The sequence below is a fragment of the Rhododendron vialii genome, chromosome 12a, assembly GCF_030253575.1.
Source record: "Rhododendron vialii isolate Sample 1 chromosome 12a, ASM3025357v1".
In the NCBI taxonomy this organism is placed as follows: Eukaryota; Viridiplantae; Streptophyta; class Magnoliopsida; order Ericales; family Ericaceae; genus Rhododendron; species Rhododendron vialii.
Genome location: NC_080568.1, coordinates 24297088 through 24321519, shown reverse-complemented (window position 1 = coordinate 24321519; position 24432 = coordinate 24297088). Strand labels below are relative to the sequence as shown.

The 24432-nt window shown below is 39.5% G+C and overlaps 4 protein-coding genes across 4 annotated transcripts; 3 read left to right on the top strand and 1 right to left on the bottom strand.

The window, feature by feature from the left end:
* Positions 1-5906: 5906 nt before the first annotated feature.
* LOC131309934 (pentatricopeptide repeat-containing protein At1g59720, chloroplastic/mitochondrial) lies at positions 5907-7879 on the top strand. The gene has a single exon (XM_058336656.1). It carries the CDS (start codon positions 5959-5961, stop codon positions 7798-7800), a length of 1842 nt encoding a protein of 613 aa, XP_058192639.1. The 5' UTR covers positions 5907-5958; the 3' UTR covers positions 7801-7879.
* Positions 7880-8204: 325 nt separating this feature from the next.
* On the bottom strand, positions 8205-9825 carry LOC131309935 (glutathione S-transferase U17-like). The gene is made up of 2 exons (XM_058336657.1): positions 8873-9825; positions 8205-8791 (listed from the first exon to the last, which is right to left on the bottom strand). The coding sequence occupies exons 1-2, from the start codon at positions 9188-9190 to the stop codon at positions 8417-8419; spliced, it is 693 nt and encodes a 230-aa protein (XP_058192640.1). The 5' UTR covers positions 9191-9825; the 3' UTR covers positions 8205-8416.
* Positions 9826-12020: 2195 nt separating this feature from the next.
* On the top strand, positions 12021-18016 carry LOC131311262 (HIPL1 protein-like). The gene is made up of 7 exons (XM_058338624.1): positions 12021-12400; positions 12538-12695; positions 14555-15331; positions 15608-15824; positions 16222-16400; positions 16820-17046; positions 17202-18016. The coding sequence occupies exons 1-7, from the start codon at positions 12310-12312 to the stop codon at positions 17602-17604; spliced, it is 2052 nt and encodes a 683-aa protein (XP_058194607.1). The 5' UTR covers positions 12021-12309; the 3' UTR covers positions 17605-18016.
* A 3347-nt stretch (positions 18017-21363) lies between these two features.
* On the top strand, positions 21364-22845 carry LOC131310925 (wall-associated receptor kinase-like 15). Its single transcript, XM_058338193.1, has 2 exons — positions 21364-22381; positions 22606-22845. Exons 1-2 carry the CDS (start codon positions 21514-21516, stop codon positions 22650-22652), a joined length of 915 nt encoding a protein of 304 aa, XP_058194176.1. The 5' UTR covers positions 21364-21513; the 3' UTR covers positions 22653-22845.
* The last annotated feature ends 1587 nt before the right edge of the window (positions 22846-24432 follow it).

Genomic DNA, 24432 nt, shown 5'->3' with positions numbered 1-24432 from the left:
ATCTATGCGCTTTTACTCTTAATTCGCTCTCACTCTCAATTCTAACTATGCGCTTTTATTCTTAATTTTTGTTCTGCACTCTTGCTCTTAATACTACTCTTTTTTTCCTCTTGATTTTTGCTCTAGCAAATTTTACAAGTTTGAAATGTTTTGGAAAAGTCGCTTTCGCGCTCACGCTCGCGTGTGAAGTGATGTGATGTGACAATATAGGGCTTTTCTAGAAGGTTCGGGCGTAGTAGGAGTATTTTTAAGAGTGTTTTGTTTGTTTGTGAGTGGATACTGGATCGGCAAGATCGGAGTTGGGAATTGTTAACGGCGAGTCGGCCGGGGATTCCCAATTTTGTTGCAACAAGATACTCCTACTGGTCGGTAGAGAGATTTTTTAAGCAACAACTGTTAAACTCACGGCGCTGTTACCAATAGAGGAGACGAAACGCATTATTGGTTGGGCTCGGATCCTGTCCAGCGAGTAAAAAACTTGCTTAGTACATTTTGTGGCCAAGATTCCGCTAACCCAATCAAGGGTTGGTATAATTCATTTTGAATTGGGATGATCCTAACCCTTGATTTAGGAGAGAGTGTGTTGGTTGAATCCTGGCCACAAACTGGATCAAACATTTTTTTTACTTGCTAGATAGGACCTGAGACCACACTAGTTTAATGCGTAATGTTTGCTTTGTCCAAGTGAATGAGCATCTACAACCCATCCCTATTTCTTCAAAATAAATAATGTATGTGACATATTGAAGAAATTTTATGTAATTTATTCCGCATTTTTTCTATTTTTTTTGTACTATTTTCTTTAAGGGTGAGCAAAATAACCATGAAACCGTGAATCCAGTCCAAACCAATCCAAACCGAATAATATGGTTTGGTTTTTTAATCATGTGGTTAGGTTTTGGTTTAAAAAAAATAAAAACCGTGTTAGATGGTTTGGTTTATGGATTTATGTTAATGGTTCTGATTCCAAACCAATCCGAACCGTGTGATAGACACACACACATATAGTATATAATTTGTTTAGATATACTTAATAAACTTAATTTCCTTATCTAATACTCTATTCCACCACCCTATTCTTTTCTTTCACTTTCAATATTAATTTCCTAAACTTCCTATTCCTACAATTTCATTACGCTACATACATGGTTTGTGCTTAGTAAAGTGATTTCCTACTCTTTTATCTCAGTAACTTACTTTCTAATGTATTCTATTCTTATTTAGTTGATTGATGTTAGTGAGTTTTGATGATTTTAATATATTAATTTCAATATAACTTTTAGTTTAAGTTATCTATGCAATTTTAAGTACTTAAAATAGTTTATAGTAATGATATCTCAATTTTAAACGAACCGTGGTTTAAAACCGAAACCAAACCGCCTTTGAATGGTTTGGATTGGTTTGGTTTTATGAATTTTATGGATTGGTTTGGTTCTCTAAATTCATAATCCGTAAGTAGTGGTTTGGTTATTGGATTACTATAAAACCAGACCAATCCGATCCATGCTCACCCCTAATTTTCTTGGAGAATTTTGGAGGGATCTATCGTTTTTTCTAGAGATTTGGTCTCTAAATTTACTTTTACGTTTGGGCCTCTAAATATGAAAACTACACTTTTATTTTAGAGATCAAATCTTTATAAAAAAGTATGAGTCCCTTCAAATTTCTCTCAAACAGAACAAAAAGTGAAGGAAAAAAGTGGGTAAATTATAAAATATTTCCTTAACATATCACATCAGATCTCTAAAAAATGAAAGTGTGGTATCCATATTTAGAGACAAAATCTCTAAAAAAAGACAACGGATGCCTAAGATTCTTTCAAAAAGTACAAATAGTAAAAAAAATAGAGAAATTACAAAATCTCTTCTTAGTCACATCTAATAGAGAAATTACAAAATCTCTGCTTAGTCACATCTATTCTCTAATATATTTTGAAGAAATAAATATGGATTGAATATGTTCCAATAAGGGGATTGGAGGGTCGTATGAGTTTTGGTAACAGGCGTGTGAGTGGATGATGTACAAAAGGTACTACTCCACTTTTACTAGTGGGAAACCGGTGTGGGGTTGTGAGTGAGGAGAGAACGTGCGGAGTTGTGATGATGAGTCCCGTGGAGAGGGAGAATCTTCTTCTTCTTCTTTTTTTCCTTTTTTAAAGTGTTGTGTTTGACGCGCCACCTAATGAATCTGTACTCTAATCTAAATAATTCCTCCTACTTTAATCACCAATTTTGCTTTTTAATCATGCAAGCACCCACTACCCAATTTGACTTGCAGTCATGGGACTAGTCATTTTTAACAATTACTAAGAGGAGACATCCCCCGGTGTAACAATTATTTGGGTATTTATTTATTGTACTAGTATTTTAAAAATCTATTTTTTAAAATTTTTAATTGATTGCTGCACATCTGCTGCAGGTAATAGCAACAGAAGCCTTTCGAGTCACTCTCTATTCTCTCTTTGAATAAAGAAAGCTTGCCCTCGAGTTGCTGGTCGAAGGTTTAGACCAGTTGCAAATTCTTTAACACTTCGTTTTGTTAAAAGAAAAAAAAAAACCGAATCTAATTCATATTTTTTTTAGGGAAAATTTCATGTAGGGACCTGACCTTTCACACAAATCATACAAAAACACCTGACCTTTCTTAAATTTCATATAAACACCTGAGTTTTTTAAAAACTCATCAATTCAACACTTGCCGTCACTCTGCCGTCTAAAACCAAACGGAAGAAAAGTTAAGTGCTCCAATTTTTTATTTGTTTGAACCAGTGTTAAGATCTTATTTTTTTAATCATTTTATCCTAAAGAATTATAATTAATTTTTGACTCTAAAGCTCTCGTTAGTCAGCCCTAAGAAAATTGTAGAATCAAATATCTCTTAGGGCTAACTAACGAGAGCTTTAGAGTCAAAAATTAGTTATGATTTTTTAGGATAAAATTATCAGAAAAATAAAATTTTCTCATCGGTTTAAAAGGATTGAAAATTGGAGTAATTAATTTTTCAACCATATATAGACCGTTTATATATTAAAAAATGAGGTGCTCCAATTTTCAATCCGTTTAAACCTGTGCGAAGATCTTATTTCTCTGATCATTTTATCCTAAAAATCATAATTAATTTTTGACTCTAAAGCTCTCGTTAGTCAACTCTAAGAAAGTCGTAGAATCAAATATCTCTTAGGGCTAACTAACGAGAGCCTTAGTGTTAAAAATTAATTATCACCCTTTAGAATAAAATGATCAAAGAAATAAAATCTTCACATCGGTTCAAACGAATTGAAAATTGGAGTAATTAATTTTTCAACCATGTATAGATCGTTTATATATTAAAAAATTAAGTGCTCTAATTTTCAATCCGTTTAAACCGGTACAAATATCTTATTTCTCTAATCATTTTATCCTAAAGAATCATAATTAATTTTTGACTCTAAGACTCTCATTATGTAGCCCTAAGAGATATTGGATTCTACGACTTTTTTAGGGTCAACTAAGGAGAACTTTAGAGTAAAAAATTAATTATAATTCTTTAGGATAAAATGATCAGAAAAATAAAATCTTCGCACAGGTTCAAACAAATAAAAATTGGAGTACTTAACTTTTTTTCCGTTTGGTTTTAGACGAAAGAGTGATGGCAGGTGTTGAATTGATGAGTTTTTAGAAAGCTCAGGTGATAATATGAAATTTAAGGAAGGTCAGATGTTAAATTGATGAGTTTTTAGAAAGCTCAGGTGTTTATATGAAATTTAAGAAAGGTCAAGTGTTTATGTGTGATTTGTGTAAAATGTCAGGTGCGTACGTGAAATTTTTCATTTTTTAATAAGAAAAGGCTACCATTTCTAAATGGCCAGAAGCTACTCTTTTTTTTCTTTTTCTTGTGCTAGTAAAAGTACACCATTTGGTTGGAGATGAGCAAGATTCTTGCATGCTCACCGTTGACAGCTATCAACACTAGAATGCCAAGCCAACGGGAATCAAAGTACACCCAAACTAATATTTTTAACTTAACAAAATACACAAACCGTAAACTTATGCAAGGAACTAACTAACCCCATTAATAAACGCTAAACAAAAGATTTAAGGTGCCAGAGAGATGCGTGATGACTCTCTGATAATATAAACCTCCCAAACTGCAACCAAATCAGACAACACCAACAGGCGAGTGTGGATGAAGAAATTGACAAACTGGGGCGAGCGTTCGATTTCAAAATCGAACCGTCCAAAACTATTGACCGGGTAGCCGTACGCGATGTATAGGAGCCCTCACTTTAATTGGCACGGCCTAAACAGTAAGTCTATGGGTACAGCAGATTGGTACAAATTTTGTGCATAGATTTTTTGTGGGGTTCACTACGGGTCCCACACCAATGATCCGAGCCGTTCACTAATTGTAAAATATTTTTTCAAAGGGCCCTCGCAAAAATTCAGCTCAATATGATATTTATAGATGTTCGATCCAATCATCTAACTTTTTCATATCCTGAAATCTAAATGAAAAATTAGATGATTGGATTGAACACCTATAAGTATCAAATTGAGCTAATTTTTGCGGGTGTCCTTGAAAAAATATTTTACATATAATGATCAGTTCAGATCATTTGTGTGGGACCCGTAATGAGCCCCACGGAAATCTGTCCACAAAATCTATACCAATCCACTGTAGTACTGTACCCATAGACTTACTGCGGGCTAAACCCCCATACGTCAAGCCCAATTCGATGGATATCATAGAGTGGGCTTGCTTTTACTGTACATCTTCGGTTGGACGTCAGGACCAAATTGCCAATTAAAACACATTCCTATTACGAGTATACATAGACTAACGTTTTGTTTGAAATTCATAACATTCGCATAAAAATTAGAAACATTTGCACAAATTTTCATAACATACAAGTGGCATGAGTTCAACAATAAGATTATGAACTTATGTCCAAATATATGAATTCAAAACCAATGTTGTGAATTTTATATACAAAAAATATTGTAAATTCAAAGTGACTCGAAGATACGTGCATGTTTAGTTGGCAATTCCTAATGCTCCATAGAACAAATGTGCCCGGTGAGAAGCAAAGTGCCAAGAAGAAGTAGGCCAGCACCGTTTAGCCGAAAGTCATAAGTGACGCATCGACTGTAATAGCACGCTGTCGAGACCACATGAGATTTCTTTGGCCGATCCAGCACAAATGTGAACAGACCGGTATCAAGCACATGCCATTTTTGGAATACTCCACTTCTTTTTTCGGCCACTTTCCCATAGTATATGCTAGCGCTACCACACAATACACAGTAATACCACCGGCAACAAGTAGGCATCCCTCACATTTGCATGTGTGTTACAACATTTCCCACCAGATAATCTACATTCATAGTGAGAGATCATTCCCTTGGGCACCGGTGCCCCAAGGCTCGTCTCACCAGATATTGTTGTGAGGTCATTACACGTAAACTTAGACCCCACGTAAATATATGATTAGGCATAAGGCATTGAGTGGCGGACATCGAATAATTTCAACAGTCCTGCTACCCGTACAGATTTTTGTGCACAGATTGTGCACTGATTTCGTTGTGGGGCTCACCACGGGTCCCACACAAATCATCCAAGCCGTTCATTAAATGTAAAACATTTTTTCAAGGGTCCCCGTAAAAAATAAGCTCAATCCAATACCTATAGATGCTTCATCCAACCATCTAACTTTTCATTCAGATTTTCGGATAATGAAAAGTTATACGATTGGATCGAGCATCTATAGATATCGGATTGAGATTATTTTTTACGGGGACCCTTGAAAAAATATTTTACATTTAATGAACGGCTCGGATGATTAGTGTGGGACCCGTGGTGGGCCCCACAACAAAATCTGTGCACAATCTGTGCACAGATTGTATGTGTGTGTAGCATTTCTGTAATTTCAATCATAGTACATCTATTTGAATGAAATGTAATCAATAGAACTCTGCAGTCATGGTTCCGTCAGTCACCCAATGCCTCTCTCCCCACCCTCTCCCTGTCCCTCTCACCAACGACAACACCGCCAGCCTTACCCACCACCGCCGCCGCCTTCTCCACCACTTAACACAATGCACTTCAATCTCTCACCTCAAACAAATCCACGCCCACACCCTCCGTACATCACCAACCCAACACAACCACTACCTCACCCTCTTCCTCCTCAGCCGAATCCTCCACTCCTCGATTCCCCACGACCTCGACTACGCCTTTCGAGTTTTCCGCCAAATCGACGAACCCAATTCCTTTGCGTGGAACACCCTCATCAGAGCCTGCGCTCGCAGCCGGGACCGCAAAAAACATGCCATCCTAACTTACTACGACATGATGAGTGGTGCAACTGTTGGCCCTGATAAGCACACGTTTCCCTTCGTCCTCAAGGCCTGCGCGTACCTCTTTTGTTTATCCGAAGGGAAACAGACGCACGCCCAAGTTTTGAAACTTGGGTTTGATTCTGATGTTTACGTGAACAACAGTTTGATACATTTTTATGGGTCTTGTGGGTGTTTGGACTGTGCGCGGGAGGTGTTTGAGAAAATGCCCGAAAGAAGCGTGGTTTCGTGGAATGTTATGATTGATGCACTTGTGCAGGCGGGCGAGTTTGAGAGTGCGTTGAAACTGTTTAATGAAATGCAGCGGAGCTCGTTTGAACCGGACCGGTATACGCTGCAGAGCGTTGTGAACGCTTGTGCCGGTTTGGGGGCTTTGGCTTTGGGAATGTGGGTTCATGCTTATGTTGCGAGAAAGTGCAGTAGCGATGTGGGTGATGGTGTGTTGTTGAACTCCTCGCTTGTGGAGATGTACTGCAAATGTGGGTCGTTAGAGATTGCTGAGCAGGTTTTCGAGAGGATGCATAAGCGTGACGTAAGTTCTTGGAATTCGATGATTTTGGGACTTGCTATGCACGGCCAAGCTGAGGCAGCATTAGATTATTTTGCTCGTATGGTCAATGAAGGTTTCATGCCCAATTCTGTCACGTTTGTAGGTGTTTTAAACACGTGCAACCATAGGGGCTTGGTTTCTGAGGGTCGAAAGTATTTTGATACAATGATTAGGGATTACAAGATAGAACCTGTGTTAGAGCACTATGGTTGCCTAGTTGATCTTCTTGCTCGTGCTGGCTTTATTGACGAGGCATTAGACCTTGTGTCAAACATGCCTGTGAAACCCGATGTGGTGATATGGCGGAGCCTTCTTGATGCTTGTTGCAAGAATAACGCAGGTGTGGAGCTCAGTGAAGAAGTCTTCAAGAGAATTATTGAGTCAGAAGGGGGTGATTGTAGCGGTGTTTATGTGCTTTTGTCTAGGGTCTATGGATCTGCTAAGAGGTGGCATGACGTTGGGTTAGTCAGGAAAATGATGAGTGATAAGGGCGTGACAAAAGAGCCTGGTTGTAGCTCAATTGAGATGGATGGTGTTGCTCATGAATTTTTTGCTGGAGACACGTCTCATCCCCAAACAAAAGAAATTTACACCATTTTGGATGCGATTGAGGAGAGACTCGAGTCAATTGGTTATGTACCTGACTTTTCGCAAGCATCTCTAGTTGATGAGCTTGATAATGGGAAAAAGCAATCACTGAGGCTGCACAGCGAGAGACTTGCCATAGCCTTTGGCCTTTTGAACGCGAAGCCAGGCGTGCCAATCCGTATATTTAAGAACCTCCGGGTATGTAATGATTGTCATAATGTGACAAAATTAATCTCTAGTATATATGATGTAGAAATTATTGTTCGAGATCGTGCTCGATTCCATCACTTCAAACGTGGCTCATGCTCATGTATGGATTATTGGTGACATTTTGTTTTCTCGTATGTTGTATGAGATTATCCAAAGCCAATAGAAATAAAATTACATTAAATAGAGCTTTCAGTGACTTAGTGTCATATTAGCAAGGCTTAGGAGATCAACTTCTGTGGGGATTATTGTAGATAGAGGTCCATTGGATTGATCATTCACCGCTTACCAAAGCATTTTCGAAGCCAACGGTATTAATAGTTTGGAGGACTTTAATGATACAGTTGTTCTAAACGTACAGCAAAACACTTACCAAAAAAACTCCGGATGCATATGGTATGAAAACAGGATAATTTACAACTTCATGTAGCAGCGCTCATGCTTAATACATGCCGTTCCAATTAATCAAACAACCCTTCATTGTCTATGTCAAATTTTAATTTGGGTAATTATACAACCCTTCATTGTCGATCTCAAACAACCCTTCATTGTCTATCTCAAATTTTAATTTGGGTAATTATACATGAGAGCTCTCTCTTAGTACTATTACAACAGAACACATTTTATTACCAACTAACTCGACATAATACGAAATGGAGAATTGGAATCATTTTTCTAAGAAGGGCCTCACAACTTATGATCTAGCTACCTCTGGTTCTAGAGTAATAGGTAAGCTTTATTTGGGAGTTGGGGCTTTGGACATGCCTCGAAGTATCTTGGCTATCTCAACAAGCATGTCAGTTTTAGGCATAACATCCTTGACAGCATCATCTGAACAGAACCTCTGAGCCCATCCCACCAGGCCCGGCATCTTGGCTTCATCAAGAAGTTTCACATCGGCTATCTTCTCCGTCGCCCTCAGCCACCCCAAGAAGCACCCAAATGCTATATCGAGGTACCCAATGCTATCCCCACCAAAGAAACTCTTTCCCTTGCTACACTTCTCAAATGCCTCCTCCAATAATGCTAATCCTTCCACCACTCGCTCTATAGCTGCCAATTTCGCTTCCTCTTCATGTGTCATCCTAATCTCTTTGAGGGACGGATACCACTGCGATACACATGAAACAAAGAATACAGTGAGAAGAAGGTTTACAAAAGTTAATTTCCATACAAAACATATGTGATGTACCTTATCGTCGATATAGGCTGCCCAGAATCGGGCAATAGCTCTATCATAGGGATCAGAAGGAAGTATGGGCGGAGTAGAGGTCCAGGTCTCGTCAATGTATTGCAAAATGATGAGAGACTCGCATAGGGGTTTTCCAGCGTGGATTAGAACTGGGACTTTCTTGTGAATAGGATTGGATTGAAGGAGGAGATCAGTTTTGGAACCGAATTTCTCTTCAAGGAATTCGTAGTCGATGGACTTTAGGTTGAGTGCATACTGGACTCGATGCACGTATGGGCTTGGCCGTAAACCTAGAAGCTTTATGTCTCTTTTCGTCATTGCAGCTTCTGTAACAATAGGGGCTTGTGGGTATTGAGTTATATAGACTAGGATTGTATAGAAGGATCAAAGAAGAAAAAATGGTATCTGTAATTGTTGGCATTACGTAGTAGAAGGTTAGGTTGGAGCACGGGGTGAAGGTAGATGGAGCTTATTTTTACCTATCTAATTTCACCTCACACCTGTGAACATGAGGTGGAGGTAGGTGGGAGCTATTCTTTATTCAAGGCACAGTGATGGACAAAAAGAAAAGAAAAAGAAATGGTAACTGATGAGGACTCAATATGATTCGGCTGCCTGGGCAACACCGCCAACACGTGTCCTGATTGGCAAGTTCAGCCCGCTTGAAGCAAGGCAACGGCGGAGCAGGGACTGGCCAGACTTTGAACCGTTGGGGATCCTTATCAAATCCATGGAATCCTGCATAAATCCTCTCCATCAATCTGTCCTGATTGGCAAGTTCAGCCCGCTCGAAGCAAGGCAACGGCGGAGCAGGGACTGGCCAGACTTTGAACCGTTGGGGATCCTTATCAAATCCATGGAATCCTGCATAAATCCTCTCCATCAATCTCGGAAGGGATGGGCTCCAATGAAGGGATCACAATCCCCTGATTCACTGAATCACAAGCCCTATATGCACGAGGCAACAACACATTCATAAGACTATATATAACCCTTGTGTTGGAAAAATGTGTTTACTATTTGTGATAAAAACCGATAATATGAGTGCAGTAAAATCGAAACTCAAAACCTGAAAATTGATGGAAACAAATTGGTGATCAAGACGAGTTTTAGTGTGTGACACTTTGTACTTAAGACAGATTCGTCCCCGCTAAGATGCTCACGGTTTACATGAAAGTCTATCTCTCAGCACTACTTGATCGGAATCCCTCCAAAGTAGCACAGAATCCCCCCAAAGTAGCACATCAATTGAAAGGTCTAGCGAACCATCTTGTGTTTGTAACTTTCTCATATGAATGAAGGAAAAATCTACCTTTTTAAAATGAATGAGGAAAATAATATTTATGGGCCAACTCAAAATTTTACGAAAAGTCACCAAGGAAAGAGGCATATCTGTTCGAGAAGGATGCACATCTGTTCGAGAAGGACGCATCCGTTCATGGCGAACATGTGCCACAACTCCAAAATAAATCAATTTTCATTCACACTTAAAATAAAATATTACTATATCTTATAATATTTTCCAACATATTGTTAGAGCTTTCGATACATTTCTACAACGGGACCAACTTGATCGTTGAAAGGTCCACGACAAATGTGCCGGAATCTGTTGGAGTACCTGGAGCATCCACCCGATTCTTGACATCGTTAGTAACCTCAGAGTTCAAGCTCATAGGTTTGTTCTTCAACTCCCTCGGTTTTTTCTACACTAATATTAGTAATGACAGACTTGAATCCAGCAAATAATATAAAATCGAGATTTTTACCAAACAGATAGCAGTGCATTGCAGAAACCCTATGCTTTTACTATAGTTGCTGCTGCTTGTTCGTTCACATTTCTTGTACTATTGGGTTAGAGCATTTAGTTCATTTATTCTCAGACTACTCTATGCTTCACAAATAACGTACATATGTGAATTGCTTGAGATTTTCATGACTCAGCATGACTCGTTGACTCAAGACCCACTCAGTTCCTGAGTTCGTACTTTTGGAAAGGTATGAATCATACAGTATGACAGTGGGCGATGACCCTATGGAGGAGGAAAAGGTCACTTGACAATCAATATTCTGATTTGTCATTGTTTTATCCTGTTGAATATAAGAACCCAACACTGATCTAAAGCGGCCATCCATTTGGTAGGGTTGTTAGATTTTTAGTTTTTAAATCTACTAGAAGGCTTTAAAAATACAAAGCTACCTCCCTTGAGGTTTGTAGTTTTTAAAGCTACTAGAAGGGTTGAATTATTGGTGCCATAAACTGGTGGCCCAGCCCAACCCATTGGATAATACACAATACACATATACTACCTTTGAGTTTTTAATTTGCAGAGAGATAAGGAAAAGAGGGAATCACATGGGATATAAGCAAAGGGTAATTAAATGCACTCCTTGTTTTGTTATCTTGTGAAGTGCATTTACAATATTACCATTCCAAATGTAAGAAAATTCACGCATGAAAGACTAATCATGTAAATGTACATATAAAATGAAAAAAATGAGTGTGGTTGCAAAAAAGAAGAATATGAAAATCATTGCCCTAGCGAAGATGGGACTATGGGGAAAGATATTTGAGTCCTTTTTGTTTTTTCATTATGTCCCTGTAGAAATGAGTACATATTTGCAAAGGAAAAGGCGCTTCATCCACCCTATCGTACCCTGAACCTTTTAATTGACTTAAAATAAAATTCTAAGTAAACCCCTTTTAACTCACTCTAATCCTTGACTCAATCTCATACAAGATTGCCTTTTTACTTCAGTTTTAATAAAATCATGGAAGACTCAAACTTTAACTCACATTTTTTAAGGCTTATTCGGCTCTTCACAAATTTTACTCTATTTGAGTGAAATTTTGCGGAAGGACCGGAGATGCTCTCAAGCGCAATCCTGGTTTGGGGTGTGATTCGTGTGAAGAACTTTTGTGAGTACAATTAATGGAGTCCAGCAAATATGGGTTGTAGTTGATGGGTACAATACACAAAATATTATCAAGATTTTCCCCAACATTGGTCGCCTTATCTGTAAATACACATGCATATATTTATATTTATATTTCAACATCAATGCTCTACTCTTTAACCACCAACCATCCTCTGAGCTATATTCATATTTGTCCAAGTCAACTCAGATTTGAATAGTTGCGCAATTTTTGGGCTTCAAGTCTTTGTTGAAATCTTAATTAATTCCCAACTTTGCTATGTACTCCGACCGCTGTGATTCTTGACTTCATGTGGCTGAAAAACTGTCGAATGGGAGAGAGTTTCTTGTGATAAGGACAGTGGGGAAGACTCGAAAGAGTTTCTTCAATTTTTGGCTGTTTTATACCACTTGTCATATCCAGCTATTAAAACCCATACTCTCAAGCCTGCATTGAGCAGGTAAAAAAGTGGGTATTGTTCTCTCTCTCTCTCTCTCTCTCTCTCTCTCTCTCTCGGTGGACTATGGATGGCATTCTTAGCTTTCTCTTCCTGTTTTGTCACCTCCTGTTGCTTCCATTTCCTGCTTCTTCACTACCCATGTGTACTGATTTGAGTGAGTCTCTCTTCTCTCTCTCTCTCTCTCTCTCTCATATATATATATATACTTATATATATGTAGTATATGAAAATTTTGATCTATTTTAATTCAATCAATGAATGTTCTGTTTTTTTCCTCCGGAATTGGTACAGGGGCACCTGCCATACAAAAGACCCCTCTGGCCTTCTGTCCATACAATGGGAAAGTCTGCTGTGATTCAGCTAAAGATTTGGAACTGCGAAAGAATTTTCTGGCAATGAATATATCTGATTCCGGCTGTGCTACTCTTGTGAAATCAATTCTTTGCGCAGTAAGTTCTTATCTGCCATGTTTTGTACAGTGGGCATCTCTTGTAATATTGCTCTTTGTGGCCTATCTTTGTTCACATGCTGTTCTAAAGGGAGTGGCAAAACGCCGAAAGCTCAAGGATTTGCTACTTTCTAGTTGCTATCATAATTTCAATGAGGCGCTGCTCTAGTTTTAATCGGGCTCCCGATAGAAAATGCTGGATTGATCCTTCAAACATTAGTAGGGATGCGTAAGCTGCCCGAATACCCTGATTAGAAAGACATCTTTATTTATTATATTCTCCCCGGCTTGGAAATGCTTGTAGTACAGTATAATTATATTGTTTATGCAAGTGCATCAATGAATATGTAAAATAACTAATGAATATTTCATATTTTTGGATTTAGCTAATCCTCCTCCTTTTCAACCCTCCAACAACCCTCTCCACTTTACCAGTTACCTATTAAAATACTCATTCTTTCCGTTGTTTCATTTTCTTTTTGCCTTTTCATCTGGGGTAGGGGCTCTTGGAGGAGGTGTTTTGTGTCTTGAGCTAGCTAGAATAGCTAAAAATGCACTGTTGCACTTGCTCTAAAGATCATGTCTTACTTCTTTTTTTTGTTAAGCTAACAATAATGTGTTACTTACTTCATGTCATGAGTAAATCCATCTCATACGTATAATTCATCAAATTAATTAGTAAGGGAGTATCAATATAGCATTCAATTGTTATAAAAACGGGCTTCAACGAAATTTGTAATCCAATCTCTCATGTCTATTGCAACCATCCAAACGAGCTTTAAGTTGCCATTATATAAACAGTTACGCTATTGACAGTCTGTTGAGTTAGTAAGGTAAAAAGAATACAAACAAATCACAGTTTTTGATACACTCTTAACCATTTTTCAAAGCTCTTTAACAAATTTTTAAGCTCTGTTCTTTTTTCTTCTTTTTTCTGCCTTATTGACAGCCTAATGCATTTTCCTTGTAAATTCTTTATAATTCGGTATCTCTGCCACTACTAGTAGTAGAAAGGCCCAGTTTGTACCTGCTGAGGTCAAGTGCTATTCGCTCTTGTTTTGTCCATTTTCGATTAAATTAGGCTAGCGCTTGGGAATTGGTTTTGTGATGGAAAAAAGAAAAGGACTGGGCAAAAACAAATTCATTTCTCCCTATCTTGTTTTAGTTTCTATCAAATTAGGCTGTGTTTTGTTTGCTTCAGAATTGCACCCATTTCATATCTATACACACTCTCTGAAATTAGTTTTTTAGATATATGAACCTGGTTTTTTCAAATTTAAATTTTGCCACAATTTCCTGAATTTCTGGATTTGTCATGCAGTTGATAAAGCCAATTATGAAACCTCATTATATTGTGCTCTCTAAAAGTACGTTTAGACACAATCCCAGCTTCACTGAATTCGACACCGCGAACTCATAGCGAACTTGCATTAGCTTTCTTGACAGTCCTGGCATTGGATTGCAAAGACACAGTGATCCAACATGCTGACTACTATTGAACTATGCTCAAATCACGGATTAGTGTACAAATTTCTCGAGAGAAATGAAACTCACAGGAAAGTTAAAACAGTCTTTTACTTGGCGCTCGGCCATTCGTATGTTTTTTGTGTTTTACCAACGCAGAATGGAAACAAAACAATCGCTCAAACACGACAACACAACATAAAGGTGGTTTTACATTGAAGAAAGGTTCATTTTATGCAACAAGAATTACAACGTTCAACTCTCACAATCTCTGTTTCATCTCTCTGTTTAATTTAAATTCTCAAACGAAAATCGTTAATCGCAAAAACGGTTATATATACCTCAAAAAACTGAAACTATCACATGTTAATTTGCATTTTTCCCGTTATGTTGCAGACTTGTGATCAATATGCAGCAGACTTATTCGGCATCAAATCAGGTCCTCAACCAGTTCCCATCCTCTGCAACTCCTCCCTTCCAACCACAACCAGCTTCTGCTCAACCGTATGGACTGCTTGTCAAAACACCTCCATCATAAACTCCCCTTTCGCCCCCTCATTGCAAGGCAGTGCCGGGGGCGTCCCACAAAACTCCACCTCCACCAAACTGACCGACCTCTGGCAATCCCAAACCGACTTCTGCCAAGTTTTTGGCGGCGCCCCTGACAACAACTCCCTTTGTTTCAACGGCCAACCGGTTTCTCTTAATGACTCCGGAACCTTGGTACCACCACACGGCATGTGCCTCGAGAAACTCGACGGCGGGCAGTACATTAACTTGGCCCCGCACCCGGATGGGTCCCAGCGCGTTTTCTTGTCGAGCCAAGCTGGTAAAATATGGCTGGCTACGGTACCAGAGCAGGGCTCGGGGGAGAGCTTGGGATTGGACGAGTCGAACCCGTTTGTGGATTTAAGTGATCAAGTTCACCTAGACACGAGCTTTGGGATGCTGGGAATGGCGTTTCACCCAGATTTCGGGAGTAACGGGAGGTTCTTTGCTTCCTTTAACTGCGATAAGGTTACGTCGCCTGCGTGTTCGGGAAGGTGTTCGTGTAATTCGGACGTGAATTGTGATCCGGCAAAGCTGAGTACGTCGAATGGAGCGCAACCGTGCCGGTATCAGAGTGTTATTGGGGAGTTTTCTGCCAATGGAACTGCATCAGATCCTTCAATGGTATTGTTTGGCTTCTCTTTTTAACTTTCTCCCGGATTCTTGAATTTCTTTTTCTTACGCCCTGTTTGGAACTTGTGGAAAGTGAGGGAAGAGAAACGAAATCATGAAGAAGAATAGTGTGAGAAAGATGAAGAAGTGAATTTTTTACCATTCTTAATAAAAAAAATTCTATAACCACACACAAACACACTCACAAGGCATGTGAATTCTATAGTTAAATCAAGCAGGATTTATTAAGAATAGTTAGTATTTGGTTTGATTATGATATATTTGTAGGCAAAAAATGCTAAACCATTGGAGGTGAGAAGGATATTCACAATGGGGCTTCCGTCTACGGCTGATCATGGCGGCCAGATTCTTTTCGGACCACAAGATGGGTATTTGTACTTGATGATGGGGGATGGCGGAATCAAAGGTGATCCTTATAGTTTTGCCCAAAGCAAGAAATCTCTGCTTGGAAAAATTTTGAGGCTTGATGTAGATAACATACCAAGTGAGTATATGCCTCAATCATTACTTTCTCTTCTACTATTTTTTTTTGGTTCCACAGTCGGGGGTGCTTGGGCTTGCTTATCCACACCTCGACGAATTCCCTCCCCAGTCTGATCAAAGGCAGGTCATCCACACCTGGACTAGGGGATTCCCAAGAAATTTCTTTCTTACAGCCTGACCCTAAGAATCAAACCCTGTTAATTGTGTGGGAAACAAACCTACCAACCAACCCAACTGACTCTCGGGGCTGAGGACCCTATTACTTTTGTAGCTTTGCCATGAGATGTTACGAAAAACTTTCCCATGCTCTTATTTATAACTTGTGGAAAGGAAAATCAACATTACTGTTATATCTTTCTTGTGACCATTTGTTCTCACTTTCTTCCATGGGTGTTCAGGTCCAGAAGAAATAAGTGATCTTGGTCTATGGGGGAACTACTCCATCCCCGCGGATAATCCTTATGCCAAAGACAACGACTCGGAGCCTGAAATTTGGGCTTTGGGACTCAGAAATCCTTGGCGCTGTAGCTTTGATTTAGAAAGGCCTTCCTACTTCCTCTGTGCAGACGTTGGCCTGGTAGATTGAATGGCATGTTTTCATTTTTCCGTTTTCTGTTTCGTGTGATTTGTGAAATAAAAGCAATGGCAAGTTCGAAAAGACATGTCGTTTCTTTTTTGTTCAAAGATAGTTTGCAAAATTTTGGAAGCAGCCTCTTAGACTTTCCGCAGGGAGGGTTGTTTAACTTTCATAAAACGACTCTCCCAATGAAACTATATGTTTTCACTTTTCGTTGTCCTAAAAAGTTCGCCAAAAAAGTTTCACGTGCTTTCTTAGAAATGAAAACAGAGAACAGACAATATAAAGATCGTGCCCGATTTTTAAGTATTTTCTTCCTACGATAATGTACCAAATTTGGCTGCATAATTCTCTTCCAAATGCTTCGCAACTACGTATTGTTCTGATACTAGCACGTTACAACAAATGAATTCTAATAGGATAGATATGAGGAGGTGGATCTCATCACCAAGGGCGGGAACTACGGATGGAGTTTGTACGAAGGACCTCTTCCCTTCAACGCAAATACTTCTGCTGCTAACGCAACGGATCTCATCTTTCCTGTTCTGGGATACACTCACTCTGACGTTAACAAGAACTTAGGTTCTGCAGCAATATCGGGTGGATATTTCTATCGCTCCACGACTGATCCATGCTTGTATGGAAGGTAAATATTAAGATCCCCTCTTGATTTACATATTAAGGTGTCGTTATGTGATACTTTTGTTTCGAAACTCTCTCCGTCTCATCATGTTATTTGCTTGAAATTTTATAAACTAACGGTAAATGACTAACCCTTCTAATTGCGAATGGATTGTTCAGTTACTTGTATGGAGATTTATATTCAAGTGCAATATGGGCAGCTGCAGAAACCCCAATAACAAGTGGGAATTTTACGACGACTTCCATTCCTTTCAGTTGCGCTACCGACTCTCCTATGGCCTGTAATTCCGTGCCAAATAGTCGTTTAGCTGCTCTAGAATACATGTTCTCATTCGGAGAGGATAACAGGAAAGACGTTTTCATTCTAGCAAGCAGCGGCGTGTACAGAATAGTAAGTCCAAGCCGCTGCAATTTCACTTGCGCGAAGGAAACAAATGTGACGACGGTTAGCAGGCCCCCGGTTCCTTCTCCTACCTCACAAAGCAAAAAATCGATTGAGCCACACAAGGAGCTGGTGCTCTTCCTTCTGTCATTGCTGCTTTTGGGAGGCGCCATGTTGTAACTACGAATTTGAAAAGGTAATGGATTCGGATTTTTAGGCTCTGTTTGGATCGATGATTTGGGTAAGAAAAAAAGAAATGAAAAGGTTGAAGGATCTAATGGCTGACTAATTGGATCGTACAACTTTAGTCTTTCTTTTTCCTTTTCCATACCCAAAACAATCATAGGCGAATCTAATGTCTGATGGGTTTGATTCGGTACTAATTTGTTGCGGCTTTTCTTTGTTTTTTGTTTTGTTTTGTTGTATGTTCTTTGTTATTGTAGTTGTAATCTTTTTGTTTGAAATATAAATGGGATGATCTTTCGCTAAAAAAAACAAAAACAAAAAACAAGTAGCAAGGGCCCATTGCCCCCAATATTTTGTATAAGCCCTATAAGACCCTTGCATGAATATTTATCTTTTGTTCCATTTATTCTCTTCATGAAGTACACTTGTGCCCTCGAGTGCTTGGAAGTTATACCAAGCTAGGCCTTCCAAAAATTTGATTGTGTGTTTAATGTGACATTAGGCTCTTCATTGCGTAATTTATATTTTATGTATTGAATCTATTGATTAGGGCTACAATTTGGATTTTGGATAATACTATTTGATTTTTTTTTTCCCCCAAAATACTAGAGGGGAGCGAGCCTATATACTTTCATAAGAAATTATTTTTTAAAATATAATAGTAGAGTTTTTTTTCTTCGTAGTGGGGCGACCGCTCTTATTGGCCCTCCTTGGCTCCATCCTTGACTATCGGTGAGGATTAAAAAAAAGAAGAGGGGGCTTTCAGTGCATGCCTGAACCAACCTAATCCTGGAGGCATGTCCACTTGGGTAGGGAGCTCATAATCAGGAAATTGTGGCAATATTAGAATCAGAAAAAGATTAAAATCTAGTAACATGCTTGATAGTCTCATTTTTATGAATAGTTGCTGTCTATAATTATCTTTGTTTTACAAATAAAGATCTAACGAAGAACCGTTTCATACCCATGTGATCATACGAGAGAGCGAAGGAGAGCCTAGGCATAACCTGCCAAGCCATGAGAGAGAGAGAGAGAGAGAGAGAGAGAGAGAGAGAGAGAGAGAGAGAGAGAGAGAGAGAGAGAGAGATATGCATGGTGATGATCATGTTGTTTTCTATATTCAACCTTTCTTTCAAGCCATTGACTAATTTGCATTTAACTAAATTGATTAGACATAGAGATTGATTTACTAATCTTGTTAGATTGCATTTTCATAGTTGATCATAAAATCCTACATAACATTAAAAAACTAATAATTTAGGCATGTGCAATTAACAATTTTCTCTATTAGTCCATTGGGAGTCCTCATCTCAGAGCAACTTTAACAGGGAGCCATTTTGGGAGCCTTCGGCTTCAAAGACAAAAATTCTCTCCTCCAATGGGGAAACATTTTGGGAGCCGAAAATGGCTTGGCCATTTCTTGCAAGGGTTGCGATCTAACGACTCTTGGGAATAATTCAATGGCCGTGATATGAGGGTGTGATCCAACAATTGCAAGTAGAGGCGGCCAAAAAATGGCTTTAGCATGGGTCGACACTTTTGTCAAATTTTGACCAAATAACAATGTAGCAAAGCCAAAAAATGCCTTTGACTCTTAAAAATTTGGCATGAACGCCATTGGAGATGATGATAGGTATATTATCATTCCGGTGGCATAAGGTTTTGAACCAATCTTTTATTTTTGTTAAAATTTGCGTAGAACCAATCAAACATGGCCTTTAAGGCTTTCATGCGATCATCTGGTCTCTAGTTTACAACAAAGCGTTGGTTGAGATAGTTCAGTTCCTATCTTATCTATCGTTTAGAACGTCGTCCTCCCACTTTAATGACTTAACTTTTGAAAACGTTTGAGCTCTTCTAGAATTCATCTCCTTCAATGAATAATACTAACATGTAGGATAAAATAACATAGCATATGGAGAGATTCCCAAGGCAAACAAGATGAGATATGAAACTGGCATTGAAGCTATTGCAGAGTAATGTGAATCCAAGATGGATGCACATGCTGTTGTAATAGCGTTGCACTAACTCAGCAAGCCACCACTACAAACCATACTGCAATAAATAAGCAAGCACGTTTGATTCACAGGGTCAAACCTCAAGAAAGTAAATTTTTATGGATTTTCTAGTCCCGGCACGGATAACCTTGCCTTTGATCGGATTGGGCAGTGGAAATACCAACCAACTGTAGTGAGGCTAATCAGTGAATTAATGGGCATATAATAGCGATGCCACTCTTTAGCTTTCCCTCATTTCTGCATTATAAGCCTTTTCTGATGAGTTGGTGGAGGTGACCACTGAGCAATACTCAAGTTGAAAGGCCGAAGAAACTTCTAATGCTGAACAGATGATGTCCTTTCTTCTTTTGGGTAGGCAATTTAAGTAGTATTTGTATTGGAATTAAAGAGAAGTGACAGCAATGGCACAATAATTAATCCTGAAATCCTACCCAAAAGTATAATTAATCCTTTAATTAACAGTTCCCTGAAATTTATGAATTCATGAACGGACAACAGTTTTGGACTTACAAACATTTTTTTTTTATTTCACGGTCAGAGTGTTCGAGCCAGCTTACACGTACCTCGACTAATTCTCTTTCGATCTCTCCAGTTCGGTCAAAAGTAGATCGTCCATGCCGGGACTAAGAGATTCGGGACTAAGAGATTCACAAGGAATAACTCACTTACGGCCTGACCCAAGAATCTAACCATGGTCATTCAATTGCATGTGCGGAGAGCAAACTCACCGACCAGCCAGAATAATAAGCCTTGGGGCTGTACTTACCAACTGTTTCTTGGTATCAGTAGCTACAAGAAAGAAGAAAAACTAAAAGAGATCGAAGGTCCTGTTTAGGCTTTTTTTGGGTCTCCATGAGACGAATATTGAATTCTCTGATGGTGGGCTAAATCAGTGTACTATATATATTCTGTCAGTGTAACTGAGATGTGAGATTATTACAGTGGCTGTTTTAGCATCAGCATATATTCGTGGAGAGCAAGGATTTTAGAGTACTGCTATATACACCGACCATTTTGGACCGAAACCGTACCGACGGCCGCGCGCGGCCGTCTCCGGCCACCGGACGGCCGATCCGAGCCGTCCAAAAATTTAAAAAAAAAAAACCGAGGGGCCCAACGCGGGAATCAACGTCATCCGATGTGTGTAGGGTGCTTGATCTAAACACCCTATTTTTCGTGTATATATGTATACACGAAAAATAGGGTGTTTAGATCAAGCACCCTACACACATCGGATGACGTTGATTCCCGCGTTGGGCCCCTCGGTTTTTTTTTTTAAAATTTTTGGACGGCTCGGATTGGCCGTCCGGTGGCCGGAGACGGCCGCGCGCGGCCGTCGGTACGGTTTCGGTCCAAAAATGGTCGGTACACATAGGATTTTCGAGGATTTTATAAGCAAAATTCTTACCATATATATATATATATACTAACTTTTTTTTTTTTGGTAATCATAATCCTTACCATACTTTTTGTTTTTACTAAACAAGAGAATTATCATTAGTCATTAACAATAAGTATGATAAGGAAAAAGCACATGCTTCTTCCCCAACCAATTATTACTTACTCCCTGCGTATCATGTGTCATTATTAGGTGGTACTCTCGGCAATTAAAAGATCGCCAGTCATCACACTATGCGAGACTCTTTGTCTTTTTAACTACCCACACTAAAGTTGTCGCTACGTAAGTAGTTGGGATTACAATTTAGAGAACGCTGGGTCGATAGCCTTGAATGATTACTCTCTTTTCCCTCCCTCCCTCCCCTCAAAATGGGAGTATTCACCAGCTAGCTGGCAAGCCAGTTGCATATTTTATAAATCCCACCCCATACTCCTCCGCCTCCTCTCTCTCTCTCTCTCTCTCTCTCTCTCTCTCCAAAACACAAACATGAATCTCAACCATACCTCCTCCACCATTCTCCTCTCCTTAATCTCCCTAATCTTCCTCTCCTCCTCCGTCTCAGGCCAAACTTGCCAGCGGACATGCGGCAAGCAGCCCATCAAGTACCCCTTCGGCACCGGCACCGGCTGCGGCGACCCGCGATTCCAAAAACACGTAACCTGCGACCAAACCCAAACCCCAAACCAACTCACCCTCTCCACCCACACCGGCTGCTACCCCATCACATACATAGACTACACGAACCAAGTACTCTACGTATCGGACCCCACCATGTCCACCTGCGCCTGCGCACGGCCGAGCAAAGGCTTCGGCCTCGACTGGGACGCACCCTTCGCCTTCCAGGACAACACCATCTTCGCGCTGCTCGATTGCTCCACCTCTTCATCGCCTATCTACAAGTCGTCGGGCGGCGGAAACTACAGCAGCGCCGCCCCTCTCTGTGACACCGACGGCGCCTCCGTCTGCAGCTTGCTGTATTCGTGCCAGGCGGTCAGCAGGCTGAACGTCCCCATCTCCACCTGCTGCGTCTACACCCCGGTGGACCTCGGGCCGGAGTTCGAGATGGACTTGCAGAAGCTGCGGTGCAGTTCGTACTCCGGGATATACGGGTTCGACGGGAGAGAGAACGATCCGGAGAGCTGGTACTACGGGGTGGCGCTCAAGTATAAGTTCAACTTCGACAACGCGTACCCGGCTCTTTGCGCGAGCTGCGAGAGGAGTAACGGGGTTTGCGGCTACACCGGACCTTACAATACGTTCGTCTGTAATTGTCTCAGTGGGATTAATACTACCACAGATTGTTACTTCGCGGCGTCCTGGAACAATGGCTTGCTGCTACTCCCATGGAAGATAGGTAATCAATTTTATTTGTCTGTTTTCTTTTTGATAACCGAATGTCCGGGCCAGCTTGCGTGCACCTCGACTAATTCCGGGACCCTGAAGGTAACAACGGAGCGTAACACCCGGTGGCCCCAGGATTTAAAAGTTTTGATTTTCTCCTAAGCTTTTCTGACAACCAAAAATTCGGACTAGTTTACGTGCACCTCGATTAATAAGTCAGCTTGGTTTTTATGGCAGGTACTTGGTTGCTCTACTGTTTGGCATGGTTTCTGGTCTTGATGTAGAATGTGATTATCAGAGGGGGAGATCCCATTGTTGTTAGCCAATAAAACTGCTGAGGTTGGACAGCCTTTTTTCCTTTTTCTCTTTTCATTTACTTTCTTGAGATTTCTAAGGTGTGAAGGGATTCAAGTACCCTTTTGCTTTGACGATAGTTGCAAATATAGTGGAATTTCTATGTCCAAATCTCCCCTGTTACAATGCCGAAAGGTTGACTCTCTTGTTATTGTACCGGTGGATACCTAAAGATTTTTAAGCCTTTTGATGCCCTTGTACCCCGATATATCGATCAGATGGAAAACCGCATGAGTGTCAACCAGCTCGGTTGGTCCGTTTGTGATTCATAGACCGATTTACGGTCATTACGGCCAATACTCGACCGTTACATGTATTTTAGCTAATTTGAATCCTTTGTTAAAATTATTTATAAAAATTCACAATCATTGTAACTGATACCAGTTAGTACATATCTTTGGATACTTCCGATACCGTCGGTAACTGGTATCCGTTATAGTGACCGTGAATCATACCGTTATGCTGCGACTATTACCTTTACGTATTCCGATACCATTATTTAAAACCCTCGCAAACCATGCTTTACTTGGGTAATACTAACTAATTAATGCACTAGGAGTACTTCGCTGGGTGCGAGTCGAATATGTGATCACCCAGGTTGGAAAGCAGAGCTTCTTGGCCGTTCATAGTAGCTAGTACTACATTAAAATTCAGAGTAATGTTGTTTCGAATGGAATATGTTCCTTTTTCTTTTTAAGCCACCTCCACTTAAGGAATCACTTTCATAATCCTAAGGAGCAAAAAAGGTTCTTTTGTTTATTTATTACTACGTATCTAGCTTCTCAGGAAATCTCCAAATAGCTAGTGATCTAGAGATCAGCTTTATTCCTTCAAACTATACCATAAAAAAGATTATTATATCCCCATAACATGACTTTTTGACAGAATGGGTTCAACATAATTGGCGATGCGCATAAACAAAAAGATATCGATATCATGTTAAAGTATTCAATTCAAGATCAACAACAATGAGTATGGAGGCTGCACAAGCTCATTTTCATATCGAGCTTTTGAGAGGGAAATATATTTTTTTTATTTTCATCTCTCTCTTTTAAACCATTCCATAACTCAAGTTGTGGTTCAAAATGGCAACATAGACCTAATTATACTCCGAACTTATTAAGGGTCTTTTAATAATTTATTTAGATTCTTTTTTTTGTCTTTATTCTTTTTTTTTTTTTTTGCATTTGTTAGTTTTGCATCGATTTTTTTTTGAATTATTGCTTCGTCATGACTAGAGAAATCTGAAAAACAAAATATTATGATAGAAATTCAAATTTTTTTTAATAAAGACAAAAATAAGCCAAATTTTTGTTTTGTTTCAATAATAGTTTTATACTTTTTCAATTTCTCTCGTCAAGACGAATCATAGTCCACAAAAATTTGACTTATTTTTGAAACTTAATTTTTTTTTAAATAAAGACAAAAATTCAATAAGCTAATAAGCTATGGCTCGAGATGAAGGCGATTTGGACAGACGTGACCTTCCCTCGTTGACAAACGAGAACCCAAGCCGACCGAAAAAACTGATTGAAATTTTTGGTTCTCAAACTTTTCAGTTGGTATTTGGTCCATGCCCTTTCCAGGTCGGTTTCGATTTTGGAGGAAAGAAAAATACTTAGGCTCCGTTTGTTTGGGCGTAAAATATTTTACCTATTTATTGGTATTTGGTTTTGTAAAAAAATGAGAAAAATATTTTACATGTAAAAC

Excerpts from the sequence above, each read along its gene's own strand:
- LOC131309935 (XM_058336657.1), bottom strand. The coding sequence starts at position 9,190 with ATGACGAAAAGAGACATAAAGCTTCTAGGTTTACGGCCAAGCCCATAC. Across the intron at positions 8,792-8,872 it reads CAGCCTATATCGACGATAAG|TGGTATCCGTCCCTCAAAGA; the intron begins GTACATCACATA and ends TGTGTATCGCAG.
- LOC131310925 (XM_058338193.1), top strand. The coding sequence starts at position 21,514 with ATGAATCTCAACCATACCTCCTCCACCATTCTCCTCTCCTTAATCTCC. Across the intron at positions 22,382-22,605 it reads GCTACTCCCATGGAAGATAG|GTACTTGGTTGCTCTACTGT; the intron begins GTAATCAATTTT and ends TTTTTATGGCAG.
- LOC131311262 (XM_058338624.1), top strand. The coding sequence starts at position 12,310 with ATGGATGGCATTCTTAGCTTTCTCTTCCTGTTTTGTCACCTCCTGTTG. Across the intron at positions 12,696-14,554 it reads TGAAATCAATTCTTTGCGCA|ACTTGTGATCAATATGCAGC; the intron begins GTAAGTTCTTAT and ends GTTATGTTGCAG. Across the intron at positions 16,401-16,819 it reads TCTGTGCAGACGTTGGCCTG|GATAGATATGAGGAGGTGGA; the intron begins GTAGATTGAATG and ends GAATTCTAATAG.
- LOC131309934 (XM_058336656.1), top strand. The coding sequence starts at position 5,959 with ATGGTTCCGTCAGTCACCCAATGCCTCTCTCCCCACCCTCTCCCTGTC.